This window comes from Perna viridis, chromosome 3, assembly GCF_037379345.1.
Source record: "Perna viridis isolate PV_CMFRI_1.1 ecotype Kerala chromosome 3, ASM3737934v1, whole genome shotgun sequence".
Lineage (NCBI taxonomy): Eukaryota > Metazoa > Mollusca > Bivalvia > Mytilida > Mytilidae > Perna > Perna viridis.
The window spans coordinates 22,097,747-22,122,136 of NC_142447.1; the positions used below are offsets into that span (position 1 = coordinate 22,097,747).

Sequence of the window (24,390 nt, forward strand, 5' to 3'; positions counted from 1 at the left end):
AGGTAAAAATCAAAGATTTACAGTAAAATCTTTTTATTGGACATTGCATTATTACAATAAATATACTGCTTTAGTGCTCAAAAATACTTGAAAGAGTCTTTGTAAATTCATCCCGAGCATCAAATGAACTAACTAGTATACAAAAGAGCGGATGAAATGATACTACAGAGGAATAGAAAATTTACCATATTGAACGAAATCATCGTTTTCTATGACAATGGTTACGATTTATAGAATAAACCCACTTGTTCAATTTTTTAGACAGGCTCGAAACTTCCGCGAAGTTAATACAACACTTAAAATTCTAAAAGTGTTCAACTTAATGTATTTTTCCCGCGAAATACTTTTCAGGTTCACTCATTAATAAGAACGCGACTATTCTAGTGTTCAGTGTGAATTAAGAAGAACATATAAGTATACTGTAGGACAATTCCTTGCAGAGAGGGTGTATTCGCTACTTCAAATCTTCACCCCGCTGCCTAACTGTGGGCTACACCACACCCTTCATACAAATTATACGTAGTACAGTATAATGGAAGCAGCTCCGTCGATTTGTAATGAGTAGTGCTTTTGCTCTGTGTTTTCTTATTAAATAAAAAATTGTTTAGTAAAGCATACAAGCTAGCACAGTCATATAGTAAGTCAGGAAACGGTTATAGGTCTGCGGAGGAGATTGACTCTAGGACAGATGCCAACCTATAGAGTTATATTATAGTATTATAAGTACAGAAAACCTGAAATTGGTTCCAGTTCAATTTAAACAGCCTTAACGATAAGTAAACAGTTCATCCCATAAATTCCGAAAATGAAACAACAAATTTCTGTGGACAAACTACAGTAATGATAAGTTCAGACAAAGCAGCGAACAGCTTATGGATAAAGGGAAATCTTCTGTGTTCTACCTCGATGAAAACGGTTTTTATGGTTAATTGTGAAAATTATTCAAAATGACATTAAACATCACGAGTTTCTACACAAGATAATGCCCATAAAGTTCTGCATGGTCAGTTAATAGTGAGGTAATTTATCATCTCAAATTTAAGAACAGTTTGACGTATCTGAAAATAAAAATCAAGAAGTTAAGCTCGATACAGTCATCACAAAGATTGATATGCATAATTTTCTGAATACAATTCGTGTACCTAGTATAAGGCTGCACATATCGTTCCAATTTTCATTCCACATCAAAGAAGAATGAGTTATTCTTATTGGCTAAAATATGATCATTTGGTATTCATTAATGCATTTTTATAATGTTAACGGAGAGTTTTGCCACATGTTCGACGCCCGGTTCATTTCCACACGACAACTTCAATTTATTTAGAGTTAATTAATCATGATAATGCTCTTTACAAAACCAACTACTGTAATAAAATATATATTTACCTTTTCTTCGTATTTCCACTTTTTCTTTTGTCATTTGATCAATCTTTACCATAGATTTAAAATCAATAATACACCTGAAAAATAGTTATCGTTATACCTTAATGCCAAATATGTCCACAAAAAGAACCTGTTCAGAATTTTGAAGGAGAGTAATAGTTTTTGCCGGAATTAATTTCATTTAAGGCTAAAAACCACTAATTCCACTTTCCATAGGCTTCTATGCTAATTTCACAATATTCAATGGCTTCTCTGGACTTTACCTTAACTTTAACCTGCAGAGGACTATATATCAGCATGATTCTACATATGTCAGCTCACAATCCTCAGAATGGCATGTGGGGTTAGCAGACTTGCAGTGCAGTACTGGTCACCGGAAGTGAAGGGTCTATAAATAGCATGGGAAATCCCAGTGTTTTCACAAGATAGGAGTATATTTAAAAATCATTATGGAGAGTAGGCTTCACATCACAAGAAGCAAAATGCACCTATAAAATGTACAGAAATGTTTTTCCTTTCAGAAACTGTTTCAATTTTTTAAATAAGATGAGAACTTTTTTCACAGCACTATGAGGAACAGGGGTAATTTCTGCGTAGGACTATTTTTGCGTACGTTCCAAATGCTCATTGGTTGAATTGGTGGTCTGTAACCTTAATACGAGTTCGTTGCTCTTCGCTTTTGAATTTCTTACCAAACAAATTTCACAATATTACTAAAATTGATGTATATTTTGAAAACAAGTAAAAACTGCTGCTTAATGTGCATAAACTTTACCTTTAGTTTGAGACAATCAAATCAAAACATGAAGAATAAGTTTCTAATACAATTCGATGATATCTATTCTGCTGCAACTGTCTGTTATATTTAAATAACTAAAAATAACTACTGATAACAAATACAATTTAACGTGACATCATGTTTACTGGTGATACACAACGTCAGGCATTTTTAAATATTCATTATTCAACTAAAATGACTTTGCCAACCTTTTGTCTCCTTCAGACAAAATTGTTTTATCTTTCTTCTTCTGGTGAGCCTTTTCAATTTTATCACTCAAGCCCTGATAAAATTCTTCCCATCCGCTATCAGTTTTGTATTCCCAGACAGCGTTAACTAAAAATATAACATTCATTGAATCAAGATATTGTCAAATTTAATATCTAGATTTTTATTCTTCTTATAACAATTAAAACAAACACATACCCTTATCGTTAAGTTAAGAGGTACGAAGTTTTTGGTTCTGTGCAATGCATTTTATTTTAAAGAAGTTGAAATAATTTTATAGCAGAACAAAGTCATTCTGAAAGCATGAAAAAGATTCATTACAATTCACAATATGCATCATAGGTTGACTCCTAATTCTCGGTCTATACCCACACATTAGTAAAAGAGTAATCAAAGGAACCAAGGTTATAGCCGCAATGAAAAGAATGTAATCCAGGGACAAATGCTAGACATGAAAAACAGGCATACACAACAAAGAACATACAGTAATTAAAATCATACATACAAAGTAAAAAACAAATGAGTGACTCGGACTCCACTAAAAACTTAAAGCTACAAATCAAATAATAATACTTAGTAAACTACCTGATTGTTCATCTATGAAACGTCTATTACTATGGTCAAAATCAAATTTGTTTTCTTCATTGAATTCAGTCGGTAAGTTTATATTTTTTCCAGTTCTTGTTGAATGGAGATGGGGATTTTCATATGCCTTTAAATGGTCCTTTTCATATTTATTTTCCATATCAGCCATAGCACTGCTACCAGTATGGGCAGGGTTGGGTTCTGCAAAGCTCTGTTGACTTTTGAAGCTATCTGTCGTACTTCCAGTTAAACTCTGTAAACTATTATGGCACGACAAAAATGTTGCTTTTTTTTATATGAAGAACAAAAGAAAAACATGCGAAATAGTAATTTGATATCAAAACTCATTCCAATGTTTAATGTGCTCCAGTTGCCGGAAAAAGTTTGTTAATTTCATGCAAAATATGCGCAAAAAAGCAAATAATAGCCTGGAACTCCTTGTCAAAAAGTCTGGATCCGACACTGATGTACTTACTGCAATGAAAGAACGTCAAAGTTGATACTGAGTAAGGTACCATATACGAAAATCTAAACGACGAAGACTCCCTATGTGACAAGGCGCTTTGATAATTTTTTAAAATTATTTTTTTTTAAATTACCTAATTTGCACTTCACAAAGACCATCAAAGCCTCTTCCCATTCGATATACTCCAAGTAAAGAGCACTCCCAGCGCACCTAAAACAAACAAAATACACTCTATGCCTAGGAAATAGATAGGCTAATAAGAATTCGTGTTTTGAAACAAAGTTATAATACATATCACTATCAAGAGATGCCAAATTGAAAATAAACAATAATTTTAAATTGAATATTCGAAGCACTTTATATCTTTTTTGCTCCACTTGAGTAATCGGATCGGAATAGAAAAAAATAGAATCGGAATAATGACAATTGAATTTTCTGTCATAGTTGATATCTAAGGAATGACTTTTAAGCATTTTTCTGTCTATGAATTAATAACCTGAATCACGTGGTGCACATTAAATAACATGCAAAAAGCACGGGCATTGAGGTTATTTAAAAAAGAGAGAAAAAACTAACAGTCATTTCTTGTAATTCAATTTTAATATCAAATTCTAACAATTTCAATCATTGAACGCCGATGAAGACACACACAGTCACATTGCAAAAGTTTGTCTATGAAATGATAGACAATTTTGTTTATGCAATCAGAAATGCTACTTTTTACATTAAATTGTAATATAATATATACGGAGTTACTCACCACGGCAGAGCCATCAGGTTTTACACTTAATACTATTCCAACACTACCAGCTCCCCCATCGTCATCACCATAACACCAATCAGGCCCTGTAGGCACATTCATCAAGTAGATACACAGGATCTTGCTCCCACTAATATGCAGCTCGGCTACTATAAAATACTACTAGTCGGGCTGCATGTTTGAAAATGGGAGATACAATAAACATTTTTTACTTGAGTTGGTCACTTTCAATACAATTTCATTCAAAATGACCTTTCTAATTTTTACCTTGCCTTTAAACTGAACCACAATTACCATCTTTCTGCAGGTATATTTTATGCCTTGATCAGACTAGATATTCTTGCATCTTTTTATGTGAATTTCCTCCTTTATGTTCCAACGAAATAGATAAGTAATTTTAGCAATCTCATTAATCTCGCTGCACGGCCTTATAACATAGGACATTGTATCATAACCAAACAGCTAATTTTAGTTATATTAGTGTCTCTATATAGAAAGAGTAATAAAAGAAACCAAGATTCTATCAGAAATCAAAAGAATGATATCCAGGGACAAAGACCGGATATGGAAAACAAACACACACAACAATTAACAAAAAAGCACGAACCAGAAGCACCAGTAGGGTAAGCGTCCTATACTTTTCTAGAAACACCAACCGAGCTGCTATAAAAAGTCAAGTACGGGGTAGACGAAAGAGAAAAGAATAACTATGACACGTCGAAGAAATCAGTTTTCATGGTGCAGATGGATACACAGTAACGATCCGCGAGTTCATGATAACGACCATAAAACTTCTGGAGTGATGATTTAAATCTTGTAGCAACATAACCCTGTTCCAGAAGTCTAAGAACGGTAAAATATTTTTTGTTTAGTTTTTGCTATATCTGCTACATGACTTGTTTCTTTTTCAAGACAAAACAATCATCAGCCACAGTGTAGTAATTGTTTAAACCAAAACATTCCCGTTATAATTCCTACAAGTGTCTTAATATATACCTTATTACAAACTTAGTTCACACAAATCTGATACAACTTAAATTGACCAAAACCACAAAAATAATTTTACTTGGTTTCAATATTATTGGCATTTGATGGCAAAGTAATCCGTGCTTTCGGCTTTTAATGTAAATTCGCGTTTAACTTGTGAATTTGTGTTTTAATTCTTTATTATTATTTTTAAATCAATACTTGTATTAACGAAATCTGAGGAAACCAATTTATCGAACGAAGACAAAAATATACTACTTACCTCGGGAAACCCTAAATCCAGTCTGAATATAGCCTGAAGACATATCTCTTGGTTCATTTACTTTTCGGATAGAAGAAATGCCTATTTCACTATATTGGTAAACGTTTACATGACTGTTATCCCATTCCACCCATATTTGATCTAAATATAACATTGTTGTTCTCATTTTTCATAAAAATATTAGTCAAATACTTCAAAATTCCAACATTGTAGGTTGATCATTCCGACACTTAAGTTCAATATCAAACTTAAAATTCATCATTTCGCTTACCGAAATACAAAAAAAAACTATTTTAAACCTCTACTTATTTTATAAGATATGTCGTACAAAGACCATACAATGAAAACAGACACACACACTAATGAACATAAAATAACCAAACTAATACGTATAAAGAAACAAAAGTATATGAGCAACTCAAACTCCTCTTACAAAAACTGGGAGCATGGACCAGGTGCACCGGTAGGGTAAGCCTCCTCTGTTTATTCTAGAAACACACGCCGAGTTGCTCATAAAAGTCAAACCGCGTAGTCGTAAGAGGACAGGAAAACAAAATATCCCACCCTCTTATCACTTAAAATCAGACATTGTTTCAACGAACGCATTGCATTACGCTATATTGATGTATCTTCTATAAATATAACTTGAATAGTGCTGGAAGGTTCTTTTAATTGCATCAAAACAAAACAATTTATTTTTGTATGACACCATAAATTCAGTTATTATCTGGCTTGTTCTTAAAAATCGTCGAAAGGAAATAAATACATCAAAGCTATAGTAACTACACTAACATTGTTTCATTACATTCATTACTTACCCATTTCTCTTATGATACGTTACTCAACACTTCCTGAAGTTTAGTCGTGATTTTTCGTATTTGGTTTTACCTCCAACATAAGAACATGGAAGCAGTGTATGTTATCCCAATTTATAACACTGAAAACCCATCCTTTAAAATGTCAATATCTTTTTTTTCGTCATTGCATTTAAGCAACTAGATATTTTACGGCGGAATATTCTATGAATTGTTTTACTATCCATATTCTTATACGTACGATAGATTTTGATAAAATGTTAATCATGCTCACCCATAGGGTTTAAAACATAATAAGCATAATAATAATACCTAATCTGTTTTGGCCGACCACAGTACCAGGTCCGTTAGAATCTTGATCCTCAAACAACCAATTTTTTCCCCTGCGCACTCTATCCCCTAAGGTTAGATACTTGCATGTTAGTTCAGAAAACAAGCCCTTCCGTTTTTCTGTCAACAAAGGATCCATAAACTCAGTGACAAGATCAACACAATCCTCCTGTTGAGAAAATTAAATGCATTTTGAAAATCTTATAACTGCTCATCCCAACAGTCGAATTTATCCTTGTCATTTTTTCTTTTCATTGAGGGGATGGAGGGGTTCGTGCTGTTTATTTTGTTGTAAGAATATTTTTATGTCGTATGTTAAATTGTTTGTGTGTGTACTTTGGTATACTAGCTGTTGACTTATCAAAGGATTGCCCCTTGTTTATACATATGATTACACAGACTAAGGTGGCACTAGAATAAGTTAAACAATTAACTTTTCAGGAATGTACCTTCTCAAGCAAAACAGACATTTTGTTGTGGAGTAAAAACGATATGCATATCACTTGTTCAACCCAAAACAATCATGCATATTAACATATCCAAAAGTGAAACGCATACTTTTCTTTTTTCCGCAAAAAAATGTTATTTTTATCAATAAGTACCATTTTTCGACATGTTGCTCACCAAAAAAAAAAATAAAATACAAACACAAACTAAATAAAACAAAAAAAAACCACTTCCAAAAACAACTTCATATCAGGCAAAACTTGAATTGAAAGAACTCACATTCATGTTTAAATCAAATAAGGCAACAGCAAAAAGATAACTGACAAGGAACCACTATCACACACAATGAACTAAGACTTGCACACAAAAAAACGAGCAGTATGAACCAAATTAAGAACTTGAAAAAACTGTTTGCATTTATTTAAACATTGCTAATGTCCTTATTCAAATTCAAGTATTATTGTTAATAGTATAAATAATAAAGGCATTTTCTTAAAGGCACATATGCTCTTATTCCATTTTTTCGAAGAACTGCTCTTCTTAATTTTTTTTTCAATAGCAATTCAAGTAAAATATTATATAAATATCAAAGAAGGACATATGAAACTAAAGACAGATAATCAAATATTGTATTCTTGTTCCAAATCAAATTAATTGATAGGTTTACATCCCCTCCCGGTCCTAAAAATGACATTTTTTTTAAATATGGGACGGGAATTTCAAAATCAGGATAAAATTAGGCCAGAAAATATCTGGTAAGGAATAAATAATAAAACATAAAGTCCTCCCAACCACCCCATATTTTTGGTGAGGGTTGGATGAAATTTACTTGGCCTAAACAAGACATGGCTTTGTATGTAGCCAGGAATTGATGAGGAGCTACTTCTTTTTTCTAAACCATACAGAGCACGAGAAAACCTGGGACTCGTACAGGCCGGAAAGTTTATCCTGCGATAACACGAGAAAGTCGGGGACTTTAGCAGGGAAGCAGCCTACGTCACAATCAATTATGCATGGCCAATCTAGAGTCTACAGCCCTTTAGCATCCCAAAATATATCAATTAGACAAGAAGCAAACTATGAGTAAATTCATGATTGTATATTATATCTAATTAAAATTCTTGCACACTAGTATAGAAAATACGGGGTGTCAGGAGACAACCTTGGAGTATTTCTAGTATGTTCATTGAAGGATGGTGAGAATGTTGAATTGTGGATGACTTGGCATTTGGTGTTTTTGTAGAGTCCTTTGATAATCTTTACAATTTGACAGGGATTCCAGTGTCTTAATACCTTCCAAAGTGCATTTCTTATATTAAGGCCTTCTTGAAGTCCACGAAGTTTGTGTAGAGGGGTGATTGCCATTCTATTTACTCCTCGATGATGACCCGTAATGTGGCAATTTGGTCAATACATGAATCGGAACCTGGAAAGGAGCTGAATTCCTCTCCAGTTTTTGGCAGTTGCTCAGGTCGCCCTTCTTTGGAAGCATAATGATGTAGCTTAAACCCCACTCTTCAAAGATTTCGACTTTTCCTAGATGTAAGGTGATTAGGGCCTCGTGCAAGTCCGAGAACAGGTGAATAATTGCTGCTTGGGCATTAAACCCCAACAATCAATCAATCAATCGAGATGCTGTAGGTTTTTTCCGGGTTGATCTTCAAGACCTCAGGTGGAAGTTTGGTTATATACTAGGGCTTTTCCAGTCTTTATTCGTACAGCTTTTATGATTTCATCCTTCGAGATTGGGCCAGTATCAACATCAGGGTCTTCTCCTGGAGGTAGATCAGGAGCATCTGATATATTTTCTCCATTTAAAATTGTTCGATCTATGTTTGTTATCACATTGTCATCTTTGTCTTTTACTGATTTGGATGTGTTGGTCTTTCTACCTGTCAGTTTGCGTGTGATGTTTTACCCAGTTTTTGACTCATTTCTGTCCATTGCATTCTTTGCTTTTGAAGCCAGCTCGTTGATGTACGTATTTTTATCCTGTCTGTTCCTTTCTCTTTACTTCTTCCTAATGCTTATACGCTCGTCAATCATTCTTTCAGCAATCTTGTATTGACCTGGTCATGTTATATATTAACTGACCTACGCTTCTCAGTTGTCTCGATTGTATCGTCAGATAACCATGACTTGTATTCTTCTTTGAGAATCCAAGTTCTTCTTGGCATGTGGTGTTATATGTGGATTTTAATCTTTCCAATTGTTTGTCTACTGCGCCTCTTCCTTACGTTATACTTTCGCCTTCTAATCTGGTCTTGTCTGGTTGTCATGGCTATCTTGATCTTTAATTAAGCTACCACAAGATGATCGGATGCAATATCAGCACCTCGATAAGTTCTAACGGATGTCATGTTCTTTCTCCATCTCCTGGCGACTGTGATATGGTCTATCTGGTTTCTAGTTTTCATCTCTGGAGACACCCGGGTTGTTCTGTGTTTATCCTTGTGAGTTGGAATGTCGTACCTCATATGACCAGATCATTCTTGGAGCAAAAATCTGCATTCTGAGTTCTCCATTTTCGTTGATGTTACCAATTCATTCCTTCCTCGTGATGAGTTCTCTCCCTGTGTTATCTTTCGAACTTTGGCATTCATGTCACACATTACAATCAAGATGCCCCAAGTGTTGTTCAATCTTGGGTAGCTTGGAGCTGGTTGTAAAACTCTTCTTGGTCTTCTTCGTCTGCTACGTTGGTAGGAGCGTAGCATTGAATGACTGTTACTTTTTGTATCTTTGACATAAATCTTGCCACGATAAATCTCTCACTCACATGATTCCATTCGATGAATGATGATTTGGCCTTCATGTTGAGTGAAATTTCTACTCCATGTTGATGATTGCCATCCTCGTTTTGTGGTGCAGAGTACAGTAGAATTTGCTCTGAAGATAATATGACCGCTCCCGATGATGTCCATCTAACTTCGTCCCAAAATATCAAGGTTGTAGCGCTCCATTTCTATTGCAGCCTGGGCAGCTTTTCCGGTTTCGTATAATGTCTCATTGTCTCATGGTACAGTTAAGGGAAGTCGCGAATGTATTTTATAATACATATACACATGTCACAAGTATATTTTAGGTATGTTGCATTGGCTTCAGATCACATAATGAAAATATTATTAGTTTCGCAATTGAATGTATTATGTAAAAGATGCATATATAAAGAACGGTATATACACGTGATATTTTTATCTTCAACAGATAAAAAGTGCTATGGAGTAATATTTATAGTTTAATTGTTCATGAAAGACGTTCATTATAAAGGTTTGACCAGGGTCTGCTTTATTGGTGGTTTTAATAGTTGAGAGCATTCAGGGTCATTAATTATATAAGACCAGTGCTTTCGTAACAAATACGAGATTGTGTGTAATGTATTAGGATAGTATTTTGTTACAAATGTTAATAACTTTTTAGCATTTTTTTATTGACTTAAAGTCTGAGAGCACACGCTCTGCTAGTGGGCAGCACAAGCTGTATATTTTGCAGTCAAGTAACTTTTTAATGAATTAAAACTGTTGAGATTGTGCATTAGGCACACTGGACTACTATTAAGTCTTAAGTGTCGTAAGGATTCACCCTATTTCAGTTGGATTTAAGTAGCAGTCTACCTTAGAATCATGCAATTTTCACTGAAAGTGATTTATTGATGTCAGATATTTTATCCAAATTGACTTTAAATCAGTTGGATATATAAGAAAAACAATGAATAAAATGAAAAAATGAAAAATGTTTTCACTGTTACCATAGCAACAACCACTCCTTAGCAACCACCAATTTAGGGCCTAATAATCACAAAAATGTCACAATTTGAATGTATTTTTTTATATCTAATGGTGGAAATTTACCAAACTAAATAATTATATTAATGAAGTGTGTCTTATGGAAAACAATTTACAATAAAGTACAAAGCAATCTGATTGGTAAAGATCTGGTTACCATAGCAACCAATATTCTTAATTTTTGACAATTTGAAATAGTTTAACAGGTCATAGTTGCAACGTTGGCGCTTTATGTGGTAACGGTATGATATAAAAAGTGTTTTTGAAAATTAGAAAATAAACAATAATTACATGAGCATCTGCACTATTTCCCGATTTCTGTATAATACTCTGTTTAACCATTTCTCTAGTTGGATTACATCGTTCCTGTCTTAGGCCCGTAGCAACTTGTGCAGCTAAGATCTGTGAAAATAAAAAAAAATTCTAAAAGTTGCTGGAAATGCGGCAGATTTTCACACAATATATAGTATCAGTGATTCGAATTTAAAGATAAAAGATAACGAATTGACAGCTACAAAATACTTTTATGAGTACATGTACCTATAGAAATAATTAAGGCTTGAAAGTAATTGTGTTGGGTCTAAAAATTGATAAAAAAATATAATATAATAATAAAGGGACTTACGAGGTCAAAAAAATAGAATGCAGACTTAGAGCAAAAATGATATATCCAAATATAGCTCGTTTACGAAAGGTTTGTAATTCTACCAAATTCCAAACAGCAAAACGAATTAAATCATAATTCACATTTGGCGATATGAAATTCAAAATTTCTGTTAAAAGACTATTTTAAAAATTATAGAACTCATCCGCAATGTAGAAATATAACTGCAGGCGATTCATTTTAAAATATCTATATCGATTTGTTATAATCGTCAAACGAACCTTACCATGAAACAAGTATCAAGTTATTTCTTCATTGTTCATTCATCAGTCATATAAATATATACTACAAATCTCAATATGGAGTAGATTTGTTATTTTATTTATGAACAGAGAGTTAATCATGACCTAACTGAACAAACTCCTAATATGATTAATTATTTATGGTACCTACGTGTAATATTAGCATATAATATATTTCATAATAAAACAAATTTATATTATCTTTTTTTAGGCATGTATATGTGTATGTCAATGTAAAAAATATTCATTAATGTTCATGCCCCTTGAGAGCCCTTATTGGATAATAAAATTTCTTTCCAATAGTAAAATTTCACACAAAACTGATAATTATATTCCAATGTTTGAAATGCTGCTTACCAGGACTTGTGTCATTCTAATCAACCTGTACAATTCATCTTTTCGTATTACTTTTCCATGTGTTTCCTTAACAGCTTGTTCCATAATCTGGATAAAAACATTCAGAGCATATACAACGTCGATATCTTAGCTACTGATTTCAAATAAGAACAACAATGTTACAAGTAGTTATTGAAAATGATACAAAAAATTCATATTTCTTATTTTTCTTGTTTTTTGTTTTGTTTGCTTGTTTGTACAAGTTCTCCCAGGTTTTCATACTTAAAATTATATTTTGCAGTAGTGATAGTGTAGTGCCATAAATTTATTTCCTAGATCCTTTAATCCGAGTTTCCGCTTTACAGATTATATAGTATCGTTAAACAATAGTTGATTCTGGGATTTGATACATCGCACCTACCCCAAAGAACTTGAGATAAAGCATACTACAGAGATTGTGAAGTCAGCCTCATATCTTGATCTACACTTAGAGATCGATGGTAAAGGAAACTATTGACCAAACTTTACGACAAAAATGATGACTTTTCGTTCCGTATTGTCAAGTTTCCTTTTATCTGTTGCAACATTGCTTCACAACTCATACATTATACCAAAAATGCCAGAGCTCGTCTTAACTACGCATATTTTTTTATAGCACTAGACTTCTTACAATTAGGCTTCGGGAACAATGTTGTGTTGCTAAAAAAGATCGTCGTCATGAACTTGTGGATCGTTACAGTGTATCCATCTGCACCATGAAAACTTATTTGTATTACGTGGCATAGTTTTCCTTTCATCTTTCGTCTACCTGCACTTGACGTTTTAAGAGCAACTCGGTGTGTGTTTCTAGAAATGCAGAGGACGCATATATTACCGATTTCACCCAGTCCATCCTCCTTGTTTTTAGTGGAGTCCGAGTTGCTCATTTATTTTTTTACTTACTTACTGCGTAGTTTTTTTTAACAGAACCATGCTTAAGGTACCACAAATATTCTTAAAGCTAACGCATTTCTTACTTTGTATCCTCATAATTTGAAATCGGTTGCTAACTTTGTTTAAAAAAAGCAGTTTATTCGATCAACATGTTGGACGATGTTTTTTCTTTAAATAAATACTCATATTTTGTTACAATCAACACAGTGAATAGGATGTTTAAAAAAAAGTTATGGCTACATGTGACTACGATAGTTGATGACGTGCTCAAAGTAATGGCAATAATTCACATGGACATTTGGAATCTTTGTGTTAAACCTTTATTTTCATGCTTGTTTCTGTCAGTATTTAGAAGAATCAGGCAAAATCGGAAACATGCATGTCAAAAACCCATCGATCTGACAATATAATGCTTTCTCTATTTGAAAAGACCATTATTTAATCTCTGCATCACTGGCTCTTTTCAGAAAATTGACAATAGAATCTTAGAAAAATAAGGTTTTTGACAGAATTATCTGCCCTTGTAATGTTCCTCTTCAGTGCATTGCAGTGAAATGATAACTCAATGGTGCAGCATGATATGGAATATCTCCCTTTCCTTGATTCGGATGGCGCAAATAGTCAAATTACTCTATCAAAATGGTGGGTTTCTTCATACCATGTTTCACCTACTATCTGATTCTTACAGGGACTGGCATCTAATAGTTTTGAATAATATGATTACCGAATTTCCTTGAGTTTCTTCAATAGGAACATAGTAAATTTTTATTGAATGTCCTGCTATCTTTTCAATCACCCCCACTGGTTCCATCTGAAATGAAACTTTGATGACGAACAGAGGCAATTATCTTAATACATGGCTATTTAAAATTCAATATGCAAAATATCCAGTGTTTAGTTTAATCTAAGTTTGTTTAAAATTTCGTTACCTTTATTCTTTGATGTCATTATATAAAAACAATTTTACTTTTCCACTTTTTTTATTACGCATATGATAATAATTTTCTCACTCGGAAGTCTCCGGTAAGATAGGATGGGTTGATGTCTGAATCTTTTAGACCCGACCATTCTTTATCAGATGTGCTGTCTGTAAAAACAATCATATGACCAGGAACATCATACTGTAAAACCTGAGACGCCGCACCTAAAACAACCATGAACATGTTATCGAAGATTATTTTTTTTATCATTAACGTATACTTAGTATAAAACTTAGTTTTAATCAGTTACATTCGTTTTCGAAACATCACCAAACAAAATTTTTTTTTTACAATTTGAATGTTTTTACAATTTAAAATGTTTCGTGTTTTCCTGTTAGAATATGTAGAACCTTTAAAACGTTTATCATACTTCATCAATAAATAAATATTGTACTTACGATTAACTTTGATATTGAATAAGCAAGAAAGAACAAACCTCCTAATACTCCAGCTAGCCCCAGTAATAATCCTCCAAGCAATGGTGCATCTCCCGCAGGTTGTAGGCTATCTATTTACAGAATTCTTAGTTCTTAGTGTTAAACAAACGCACATTGAATGAGCAATTTCTTCGTCATAGATACAATACTTTTTTGTCGTGTAGCTGTATTTTTGGTGCATAGTAAACTTGTATTAATCATATCGTAGCTATGATAATGTAGTTCCTTTAAAATACTTTGGTAGAACTTACCGATGAATTCGGCTTTCATTTTCGATGACCGACTCTCAGAAAAATGAGATGTTTGATCAAGCAGAATAAAAATTAAATCATTTTCTTACTTACAGAAGCCAATAATTTGAGATTTTTGGAGGCTTATTGAAAGAAACATTTCATTAATTAAAAGTTTCATTCTATCTATTTCGTTTTTTTTTCTTGATATTTGTTAAAAAAAACCTACAAAATGCATCACTTTGCCCTTCAAATTCAATACATCCAGAAAGAAGTCGTTCTTAGACTTCTTTCAAAGAAGACTATTATAGGCGTAAATTTATCCATCGGAAGTAGATTTCTTTTCTAATGTTTGAAAAGATATTCACTAAAAACCACAAAAAAAGCTTTAAAAGGCCAACAACTCTAAGTGAGAGTTATCCTACGACTTCAATACAATGCAGGCTTGTGTGGGCATTGTCATAAGGATCGATTTATCAATTAATATTTTTTCCCATTAGTTGTGGTTTTCAAACTGCAACACAACTCGCTTAATTTCGCCTTTTAAAAAACCAATTTCTAACATGAATTCGTCCAACAATTTTGGTAAAGCTCTTCAAGCTAAAGAAGGAATTTTAACTGTCTTTCATAGTGTTTGAAATAAAACTTTAAATAAATGATTTTATGCAGTGTTCTATATATAGATTTTTGTGCCATATCCATTGTCTTATCAGCATAATCGCAACAATTTTTTAAGTAAATCAACCTTAGGTTGCAAGTGAACAAATTTGGTTACAATCTACTTAGTGGTATCAGAGGAAATATTGTTTTAAAATGTTAAGAACGACGACGACCTCGAACGGCAACGGACGCCAAGTAATGACAAATGCTCACATGGTCAAAGCGAGCTTAGAGATCAAGCGTCATCATAACTTTTGTAGAAAGTGACAGTAAAATACTATATAATTACTTAGATACATACTACGATGAGTTGAACAGTAATCGCACATCTATATTCATATAAGGTTTTCAAAAGTGAAAAAAAAAATCATTATAAATCCACATTGAATGTATGCATAACACTTTTTCACAATTATTTGATTTATCATTTGAAATGATATTTCTTAATTTCTGTACCTATAGTAGTCTTTACACGGTCATAGTCAGACGTAGATTCCAGAATTAAAGTAGAATGACCTCCAAATACAGCCAGTCCTATATTGTCTTCTAGTCCCCGCTGCGTTTGTACTACCTTAATACCTAAACAAATGAACAAGATCTTTAAAAAATGTTGATTACTGGAAATACAACAAAATAACTTAAAAAATAAAGAACTAAATGTAAGATGACATATTATCTTGAATGGTATGGTACATTTTTTTCTTTTTTTCCTTTTTATAGTTATGTGATAATTTCATATGAAAAAAAATACCATTTTAAGATAAATTTACGCAACTTAATACATTTTGTATATAAAAGCATCTCTACCATTAACATATTCTATAGCTGCAGTTTTTAGAGCTTCAAATTTTCTGCCCTTCATTCGTTCAGAGCAGTCCAATACTAAAATTGCATCGTGTCCGTGTCTTCCTCTCTTCACACATTCAGATGTCACCTTGGCTAATGCTGTATAGGGAAAATTATTCAGACATAGTAAATATAGTATTATTTTTTGGAGCCAAAATCATATCATAAAATGATAATTAATAAATCATTGAAAGAGATAAATAAGTGTTCTAATTATGGCGATAAAGGGGAGAAAAGGGTACGTAAAATCATAAATAAGTTACTTTTCCGTTTAAGTTAAGAATCATTTGTTGCAACTACTTAAATCCTAAATTCTTTGATTAAGTTGTACGAACTGTTATATTGCACTTTAGAAGTGTTTTATTTTTGGCTAATGCAATGCAGCCCATTGAAAGCTAGTTCATTTCGTCCAAATGTAGCCCATCTTAGAACAATTTCATATCGTGTCAATGAAGTCAGTCTTACAAATGTTCTGTTTCCTTACAATAACACCCATTGAAGTCAATCTTAGAACAGTTTTATTTCTTCACAATAAAGTAAAATTTAACTGTTTTACTTCATAATAATGACGTCGATCTTAGAGCTGTTCTGTTTCCATCGTAATGCATTCATGCCAATGACAAACAACTTAAGACCATACAGTTTTATTTCGTTCCAGTGATGTCAGTTAGAACTATTCTATTCCGTGCCATTGACAACAACCTTTGAACGTACAGTTTTATTTTGTATCATTCGAGTCAATCTTAAATCTTTTATTATTTCGTTACAATGAGGTCTACTTAAGTTTTTTGTGTATTACAAAACAGTCGATCTTATAATTGTTTTTTTTCATTGCAAAAACATCGGTGTTATGATTACGTCTATTGTAAATTTATAAACTTGTAACGTGTTTTTCTGACTTTGAAAAGAGCATCACTTTTATTGCATATTTTTTAACAAAAAAAAACTAAGTTAAAATACATAATAACGTCTCACAATGACTGGTCGCCCTTGTTGTCATAACATGACATGGATTGTTGTGAATTACGAACATTTTGTTCGAACATAAATACCGGGATGGACATTTTTGTTTCTACATGAATGCCAGGATGGAAAACTCAGTCAATACATATATGCCAGGATGGATATTTTGTTGCTACATTGAAGCTTGAATGAACATCTCTGTAAAACATAGATACCAAAATAGGCATCTCATAACTTCATGTATGTAAATACCGATGTTGGTATCTTTGTAACAAGAGACACTGGTATCAACAAGGTGTAAATTGCATATTACTTTGTATTTTGCCTGTACGTGTTTTAAGTTCACTTTAGTTAATGGTATACTCACAATTTGTTCTCAGTTGTTCAGCATAATCATGCCACTCTTTCATAGTTCTCGGTTTATCAAAGTTATCGATTCCTACAAATTTAAAGAACAAGGAAACACAGTTAATACAAATATTTTACTAAAACATGACCACTAACACCCAGTAATATTATATATATAAGATTATAAATTAGTAATACTGAATTAAATAACACTTTTAATATCAAAATAAACAAAAAATGTATTCATATTTACAACATTAAATATATTGAATTGTATCATTTCAATTTATTTGTCATTATTTCATGTAAGGTAAACCGGATATGGGAACAAGGAGATTAAAGATCAATTTTACCGTATTCACCATATTCTTCTGTTACATCTTGGTCCGAATTCTTTCCACTGTCACTCCTTTAAAATGAAAAAAAGGAAATAGAATAAAATGAAAAACCGAAAGATGTGGAACTTTCCTGAGATTGAAATCATAACAAGTATAAGCTATGATAGTATGTACGCCAGTTGAAACATATCTAATCTTTATGAACATATTCTTGCAAGCACAACACTGTTTAGAAATATAATCGAAGGAACTAAGATTGTAGATTTAGAAATAATGTGATTAATGCTTTTTTTTTTGCTTTGTGTTTTGTTCTTTCTTTTTTTTCACTGACAATTCAATAAACACGTACATGCAATATAAAAAAAGATAATGGTCACTGTATGAAAAGTTTTAGGGTTTAATATTTATCATTCTCATGGACCAGGTGTCTACTGTCACTCCATCTGAAGGCTTTAACCCGTTCCTGAGAAAATGCTTATCATTGAGGAAGGAACAGAAAACTGTGATATTATTTCCGCGTGCATTTGTTTATCAAATTGAGACTCACTTTCGTTGGTTATCCTTTAGATAAGGCAGTGATATGTTCCAGCTCTGTGGTGATAAGTCCTCTGTTGATGCTTCTTGCTCAGCACAAGGATGATCGACACTTCCCTCGTAACAATACTGTCGGTGATGGAATGCAACACGGTTGTCAATACGGTTATCAGTTGGTGGTGAATCAAGTTTTCGTTTGAAACCGAATTCATTCCTTTTCACCCTTTTTACTGTTGCTTTGACGCTTGTCGTATTGTGGGTTTCTGCTACAGGGTCAACTGTTTCGTTATCTTCTTCACTTTCACTCCCTGATCTGTTTGCATTATTCTCAAAGCCAGTATCTAGATTATTAGTCCGAACAGCTGAAGTGTTTCCATCAACTTCCAAATCACTTATTTGACTAGATGTATGTATAATATTTTCCCCTTCCTGATGAGGTGGTCTGTCGCTTAATAATGATGTTTTTTTCAGATGACTATGCATGCCATCAGCAGGGAGTGATAGTTTACTAGAATCGTATTCGTTTTGAATGTCACTATCTTCCTCGTGGTTATCGTCTCTGGCATTTTCTTGAGAATCAGTGTCTGAACTGGAATAAGTCAATCGTTTTGTTTTAGTACGGTCGTTGTCCTTCAGGGACGCCAGTGGTACACGACTTACGATTTCTCGTTTAAGATATTCGACATCTGTAGCAATCTGATTAACTTTCACTAATAGTTTCTGTATATTGTCGTTTGTGGTAAAACAAAAAGTGTCTTCAAAGCTCTTGATTAACTTACAAACTTCTGCAGTAAACAAATGATAAGAGAGTTCATATCGTTCTGAATATTGTTTTGTTTAAGTTTTTGTGTTTTTTTTGTTTTTTGTTTTCGTAAATGATTGGTTAATTTTAGTAAACCATTTCAGATTTTATACTAATTTGAAATCATGTTGTTCCGTATGGATACAAGCAAGGATTAGATGTCAATTAAACATTTCGTATTAAAAGACAATTCTAAAGGTTAATTTAATTTCACGCGAAGGAAAGTATAATATTTAAGATTTACTGGTGCACAAAAAAAAAAAAAAAAAAAAAAAATTAAAACAATTAGAAAAGTTTAGTTACTTACTCTGAAATCGTCTAGTTGTCTGATCCGATAGGTTCCCACTGTATATAATGTAAATGCAAGTTTAAAAAATAGTAGAACCTTTAAAATCAAATGAAATTGATAGTACAGGTTTTGTACAATTTTTTAAATCTTTTTCGTCATCATGAACTCGTGGATCGTTAGGGTGTATCCATCTGCACCATGAAAACTGATTTATTCAACGAGTCATAATATTCTTTCCTAATTTGTCTACCCGGGCTTGACTTTTTATGAGCAACTCGGTGGGTGTTTCTAGAAAAACAGAGGACGATTACCCTACCGCTGCACTTGGTCCATGCTCTCAGTTTTTAGTGGAGTCCGAATTGCTCATTTCCTTTTGTTACTTTGTATGTATGATTTTAGTTACTTTATGTTCTTTGTTGTGTATGTCTGTTTTCCATGTCTGGTCTTTATCCCTCCCTGGATTACATTCTTTTGATTATCGCTATAACCTTGGTTCCCTTGATTACTCTTTCAAGATTGAAACTTTTGTCAAAGTATGCTTCCTGAATAATTCAAGGACTACGCGCTTGTTTTTCTCGATAATATAAGTCCTATTGAAGTTTTGTTCGCATAAAGTTAGCATAATTGAAATGAAATAAAACTGCATGGACATTGTATATCACTTACCTTGTGTTTGTAATATGATCCCATAACTTGGCTTGACCCTGATGAATACCATGAAGGCTTTTGTTTATATTTTTTAGATGCTAGTAAAAAGAATTTTCATGAGATTTTTTAAGAGTGGATGAAATAATAGTAATAGTGGTAATTATACTTCTAATACTACTGATAACAACAATAGAAACATTTACTTGTCTTTATTATACTAAAGTAATCAATACTAGTATTAAAGAATAGGTTTTCATCAGGGATATTTTAATATTTGTTATTCAAATAACAGCGTACAATTCAAACTTCCTTAAAAAATCTTGAAAATATTGAATTTTATACTAAGTATATATGAATGAAAATAGAACATATTCGTAAATACTACTGATTTTTAAATTTAATTACTATTAGAGACCATTGCATCTTTTGTACGAAACACACGTAAGGGTTCATCAAATCATTTCAGTATTTTTTTTTTTTGTCTTCTTACTTTATATTGACCAAAAATTCACGTTAAGTGACGAGTAAGTAAACAATATTATAGCTGTTCTTTTTCTTACCTCGGAATCCATCCCTAATGATTGCTTTCTTTCGATCTAAATGTGTTTGTGTCGTCTCTAATAATTAAAAAAAATATATTTAAGCCACCATTAACTAGGGTTTTTAGACTTCAATGTAGTCTTAAAAGGTATGGGAAGGGTTTACCTTAGTATGGACCAATGCAGCACTTGAAGCACTGTTTTTATGACGGTACATAGAAATGCTGCATTTATACATTACTAAAAAGGCGAATTGATGTTTATTTGATGTATTTATTAACTGATAAAAAGATAAATACAGGAAATTTAGGGCAATAACAAAATTGCCGAACTGATAAACTTTAGGCAAGTCAAAATCAATAAAATTAGTGTAATATTAAAGAAGGGAATGTTGTTACAACTCTTCAAAAATTTATAATATACAATAATGAAATGATTACTATAATTTCCGGAATATATATATTTGTATGAAGTTGATCACTATCCGTGGTAATTGGAGAATCCTCGATATTATTATATTTCTTAAAAATATAAATAAAACTTACTTATTTACCAGCAATCATACCTAATCATCAAATTGGGGATCCTACAAAAAACTGACCCATTCCAGTGTAAGGATAAAGCCCATAATTCCACATTTAACATTTCTTTCTTGATATCATGTGAAAAAAAGTGACCGAATTGCAACAGTGATGTACAGAGCATAAAACAGTCACATAATCATGAGTAAAAGCAAAAATCGAGTACGACCTAAAACAAAGAGTTAACATAAATTATGTAACTGTAGAATAAAAAGTATGAATATAATTACGTACCTGTTCTTTTTCTATTAATCATATTACAATTAGCGTCCGTCATATGTATTTTTGTTCCGTGTCTATTTATAAAATTAAGGTACTTTTAAAATCTATTTTTAAAGGGTTGTTACTGGTAGCAAATTCAAACTGTATTCTAGATTCTCTTAACCTTAAATATCAAACTAACGTAGGCGTCTGCTATTTATATATTCATTACCTTGTTCTGAATGTAAAATTCGACCTTCGTCGAAAAAAAAAAAACAACCAAGGAAAGTCGAATATACTAACGGAGAAATTTCGGTAAGGACATCTCTTGGTCTCGAAATATGTGCATTTTTAGAAATTTGACTAAAGCTGATTCCTTGGTAGTAGTAGTGTAGTAGCCGCAAACACTGAATACAAGCTATTTTTTACGAGATTTATGACGTTATTCAGTGTGCATTTATGTAACATTTACAAAAAAAAACCTTTTTAAGATGGTTTTCAAGTGGAATGGAAGTGGCTACACATTTTTTTCACATGGTTTATAACTGACAATTATACATAAAATATACAAAGTCTGAGAATGAACACGCCTGCGGCCATTGTTAAAAGGTTGAAAAACAGCACAAATCCTGGTGTTTTTTCAGCCTTTATTTTGAAGTGCATATTTGACTGTATATGACTTAATTATTACAATTAACCAATCGAATCCTCTATAAAACACATTAAAGAGTTTGATTTTAAGGCAAAATTTTGCCCTTATTGATCCAACTCCTTTAGTTTATCTTCTTATTTAACCAGGGATCCTGGATTTGAAGGGACGGGGAACAGAGTAATTGCCTAAAAACGATTCGAAAAAACATTAGACGAAATTCTTTATTATTAGCCAATATAAAGGAAAGTATACACAGTTAGATCAATAAATGTGGTTCTAAAATATACTTTGGATTTTGACTGTTTTAACTCTTTTTATGTTTTAAAGAGGTCACTGTCCCAAATAATTATGCCTTCTTTGGGAAACTAATATTGGTTTTCCTTTCTCGCCTCCCTGAGAAATAGGTATTTGTTACGGAGATGAACGTTTGATTAAAATAATGCTTCAGCGAATGTCATGATCTTCTGGAGTAAAGGAGGACACACGCCCACCACGCCCCCAAACTAAATCTAACTCTGACAACCAGTATTAATATGTTCAGACCGTAATTTATGACCTACTTCATGCGTAACACTATTTGTATGCATGTAAAAAAATAAATTAGAAATAGTGATGGAAGGAACGTTTGAGAAAGTTTAGTGTATGCATTGTTTATAATTGTTGCGGTGTTTTGTTTGTGTTTCTTTCCGAATATATATTTTAGGCAAAGAACACAAGTATAGACTTTGTCATCATCGGGGTTTCCTACGGTATCATTTTTCTCACAAGCTAACCTGTTTATCCTTAAACTATGAGCATCTGAATGATGTACGTCAACATTTAAAATGATAAAATTCATACGTGATAATTTGAGGGGACACCTACATGTATTGTAAGTAACCTTATACTTATACTGGATCCTGAAAAATTCAAAAGATCTTTTGGAGACAACTAGTTCAAGACTATTTATCAGAATATAATAGCATTAAAACCTATGATTTTTCAACATTTTTTGTATACTTCTATTCCCCATAATCAGTTAAAATCCCGACTTATAAACATTGTACGTCGATGTTTTTTTTCAAAGAAAGATGATACACGTAGATACAAATATACATTTCTTGGTAGAGATTCCTCACACTTTGTAAAAAATAATTCCAAATCATTTTCCAAATATACAGAGGAAGATGTTTACAAAATGCTGGAATTTTTAATCGACAATATATTTGTTCAGTGTGGTGGACGCCTTTTTCATCAAACGGTCGGCATTACAATGGGAACAAATTGTGCTATTCTACTTGCTGACATATTTATCACTCTTATGAGGCTGCATTTATAGCTGATCTGATCCGAAAGAAAGAATATCTTTTAGCTAGATCATATAATCTCCCGCTATAAAGATGACGTATTACCTTCAAACAATCCTAATTTCGGGGATTTGGTACATCGCATCTATCCCAAAGAACTTGAGATTAAGGATACTGTAGACACTGTGAGGTCAGCCTCAAATCTTGACCTACACTTAGAAATCGATGGTAAAGGAAAATTATTGACCAAACTTTACGACAAACGTGATGACTTTTCATTCAGAATTGTCAAGTTTCCTTTCGTCTGTGGCAACATCCCTTCAGCACCTGCGTATGGTGTGTTGATATCACAACCCACACGTTACGCCAAAGCTTGCCGAAACTACGCAGACCTTTTGTATCGCGCTAGAATTCTAACAAAAAGGCTTCTGGAACAGGGTTATGTTGCTACAAGATTGAAGTCTCACAACAGAAGTTTTATGGTCGTCATCATGAACTTGTGAATCGCTACGGTGTATCCATCTGCGCCATGAAAACTGGTTTGTTCAACGTCATTGTTTTCCTTTCCTTTATCTTCTACCCCGGACTTGACTTTTTATGAGCATCTCGACTGGTCTTTCTAGAAAAGCAAAGGACGCTTACCCTACCGGTGCACCTGGTCCATGCTCCCAGTTTTTAGTGGAGCCCGAGTTGCTCATTTACTTTTGTTACATTGTATTTGCATGTATTATCTTAGTTACTTTATGTTCTTTGTTCTATTTTCTGGTCTTTGTCCCTGGATTACATTCTTTTAATTTCCGCTAGAATCTTAGTTCCCTTGATTACTTTTTCAAGTGATGTTACAATATCAGCGAAAAGTTGTTTCTGTGAATTACATTATATTTAATTTAGACATTATAATAATTTCTGGTAGAAGATTACTCGTTGACCAAACATTATACGTTTTGAAAGTATAACAGAAATATTATTATATGTTAAACAACTGAACCAAATAATTGTACCTTTATCGTTTCAGTGCATGCCACCGAAGACTTCGATATTTCTTCATGTGGCGC

General features: G+C 32.8%; 1 protein-coding gene across 6 annotated transcripts; it reads right to left on the bottom strand.

Annotated features, from left to right (window-relative positions):
• Nucleotides 1-16: 16 nt before the first annotated feature.
• Nucleotides 17-23,604, bottom strand: LOC148621444 (uncharacterized). Of its 6 annotated transcripts, none has more exons than XM_088575838.1 (22): nt 21,431-21,513; nt 20,637-20,693; nt 20,095-20,174; nt 19,447-19,484; nt 18,351-19,122; nt 17,819-17,874; nt 17,485-17,556; nt 16,116-16,253; nt 15,765-15,887; nt 14,418-14,489; nt 14,012-14,145; nt 13,726-13,812; nt 12,090-12,176; nt 11,118-11,228; nt 6,577-6,763; nt 5,450-5,590; nt 4,201-4,346; nt 3,574-3,650; nt 2,975-3,234; nt 2,371-2,497; nt 1,387-1,460; nt 17-1,058 (listed from the first exon to the last, which is right to left on the bottom strand). In XM_088575838.1, exons 2-22 carry the CDS (start codon nt 20,646-20,648, stop codon nt 1,039-1,041), a joined length of 2,814 nt encoding a protein of 937 aa, XP_088431964.1. In that variant the 5' UTR covers nt 20,649-20,693; nt 21,431-21,513; the 3' UTR covers nt 17-1,038. The 6 variants fall into 6 exon arrangements, with proteins under 6 accessions (XP_088431964.1, XP_088431962.1, XP_088431965.1 ...); XM_088575836.1 differs by having other exon boundaries at nt 4,201-4,349; XM_088575839.1 differs by having other exon boundaries at nt 4,201-4,286; nt 21,431-21,512.
• Between the last annotated feature and the right edge of the window lie 786 nt (nt 23,605-24,390).

Bases quoted from the DNA above. Each gene is read 5' to 3' on its own strand.
- LOC148621444 (XM_088575836.1), bottom strand. The intron at 17,557-17,818 runs GTAAAATTGATC...TTAAATTTGTAG, and splicing joins AGAAGAATATGGTGAATACG to GAATCGATAACTTTGATAAA. The intron at 12,177-13,725 runs GTAATCATATTA...GTTTTTATCCAG, and splicing joins AAGAAACTCAAGGAAATTCG to ATTATGGAACAAGCTGTTAA.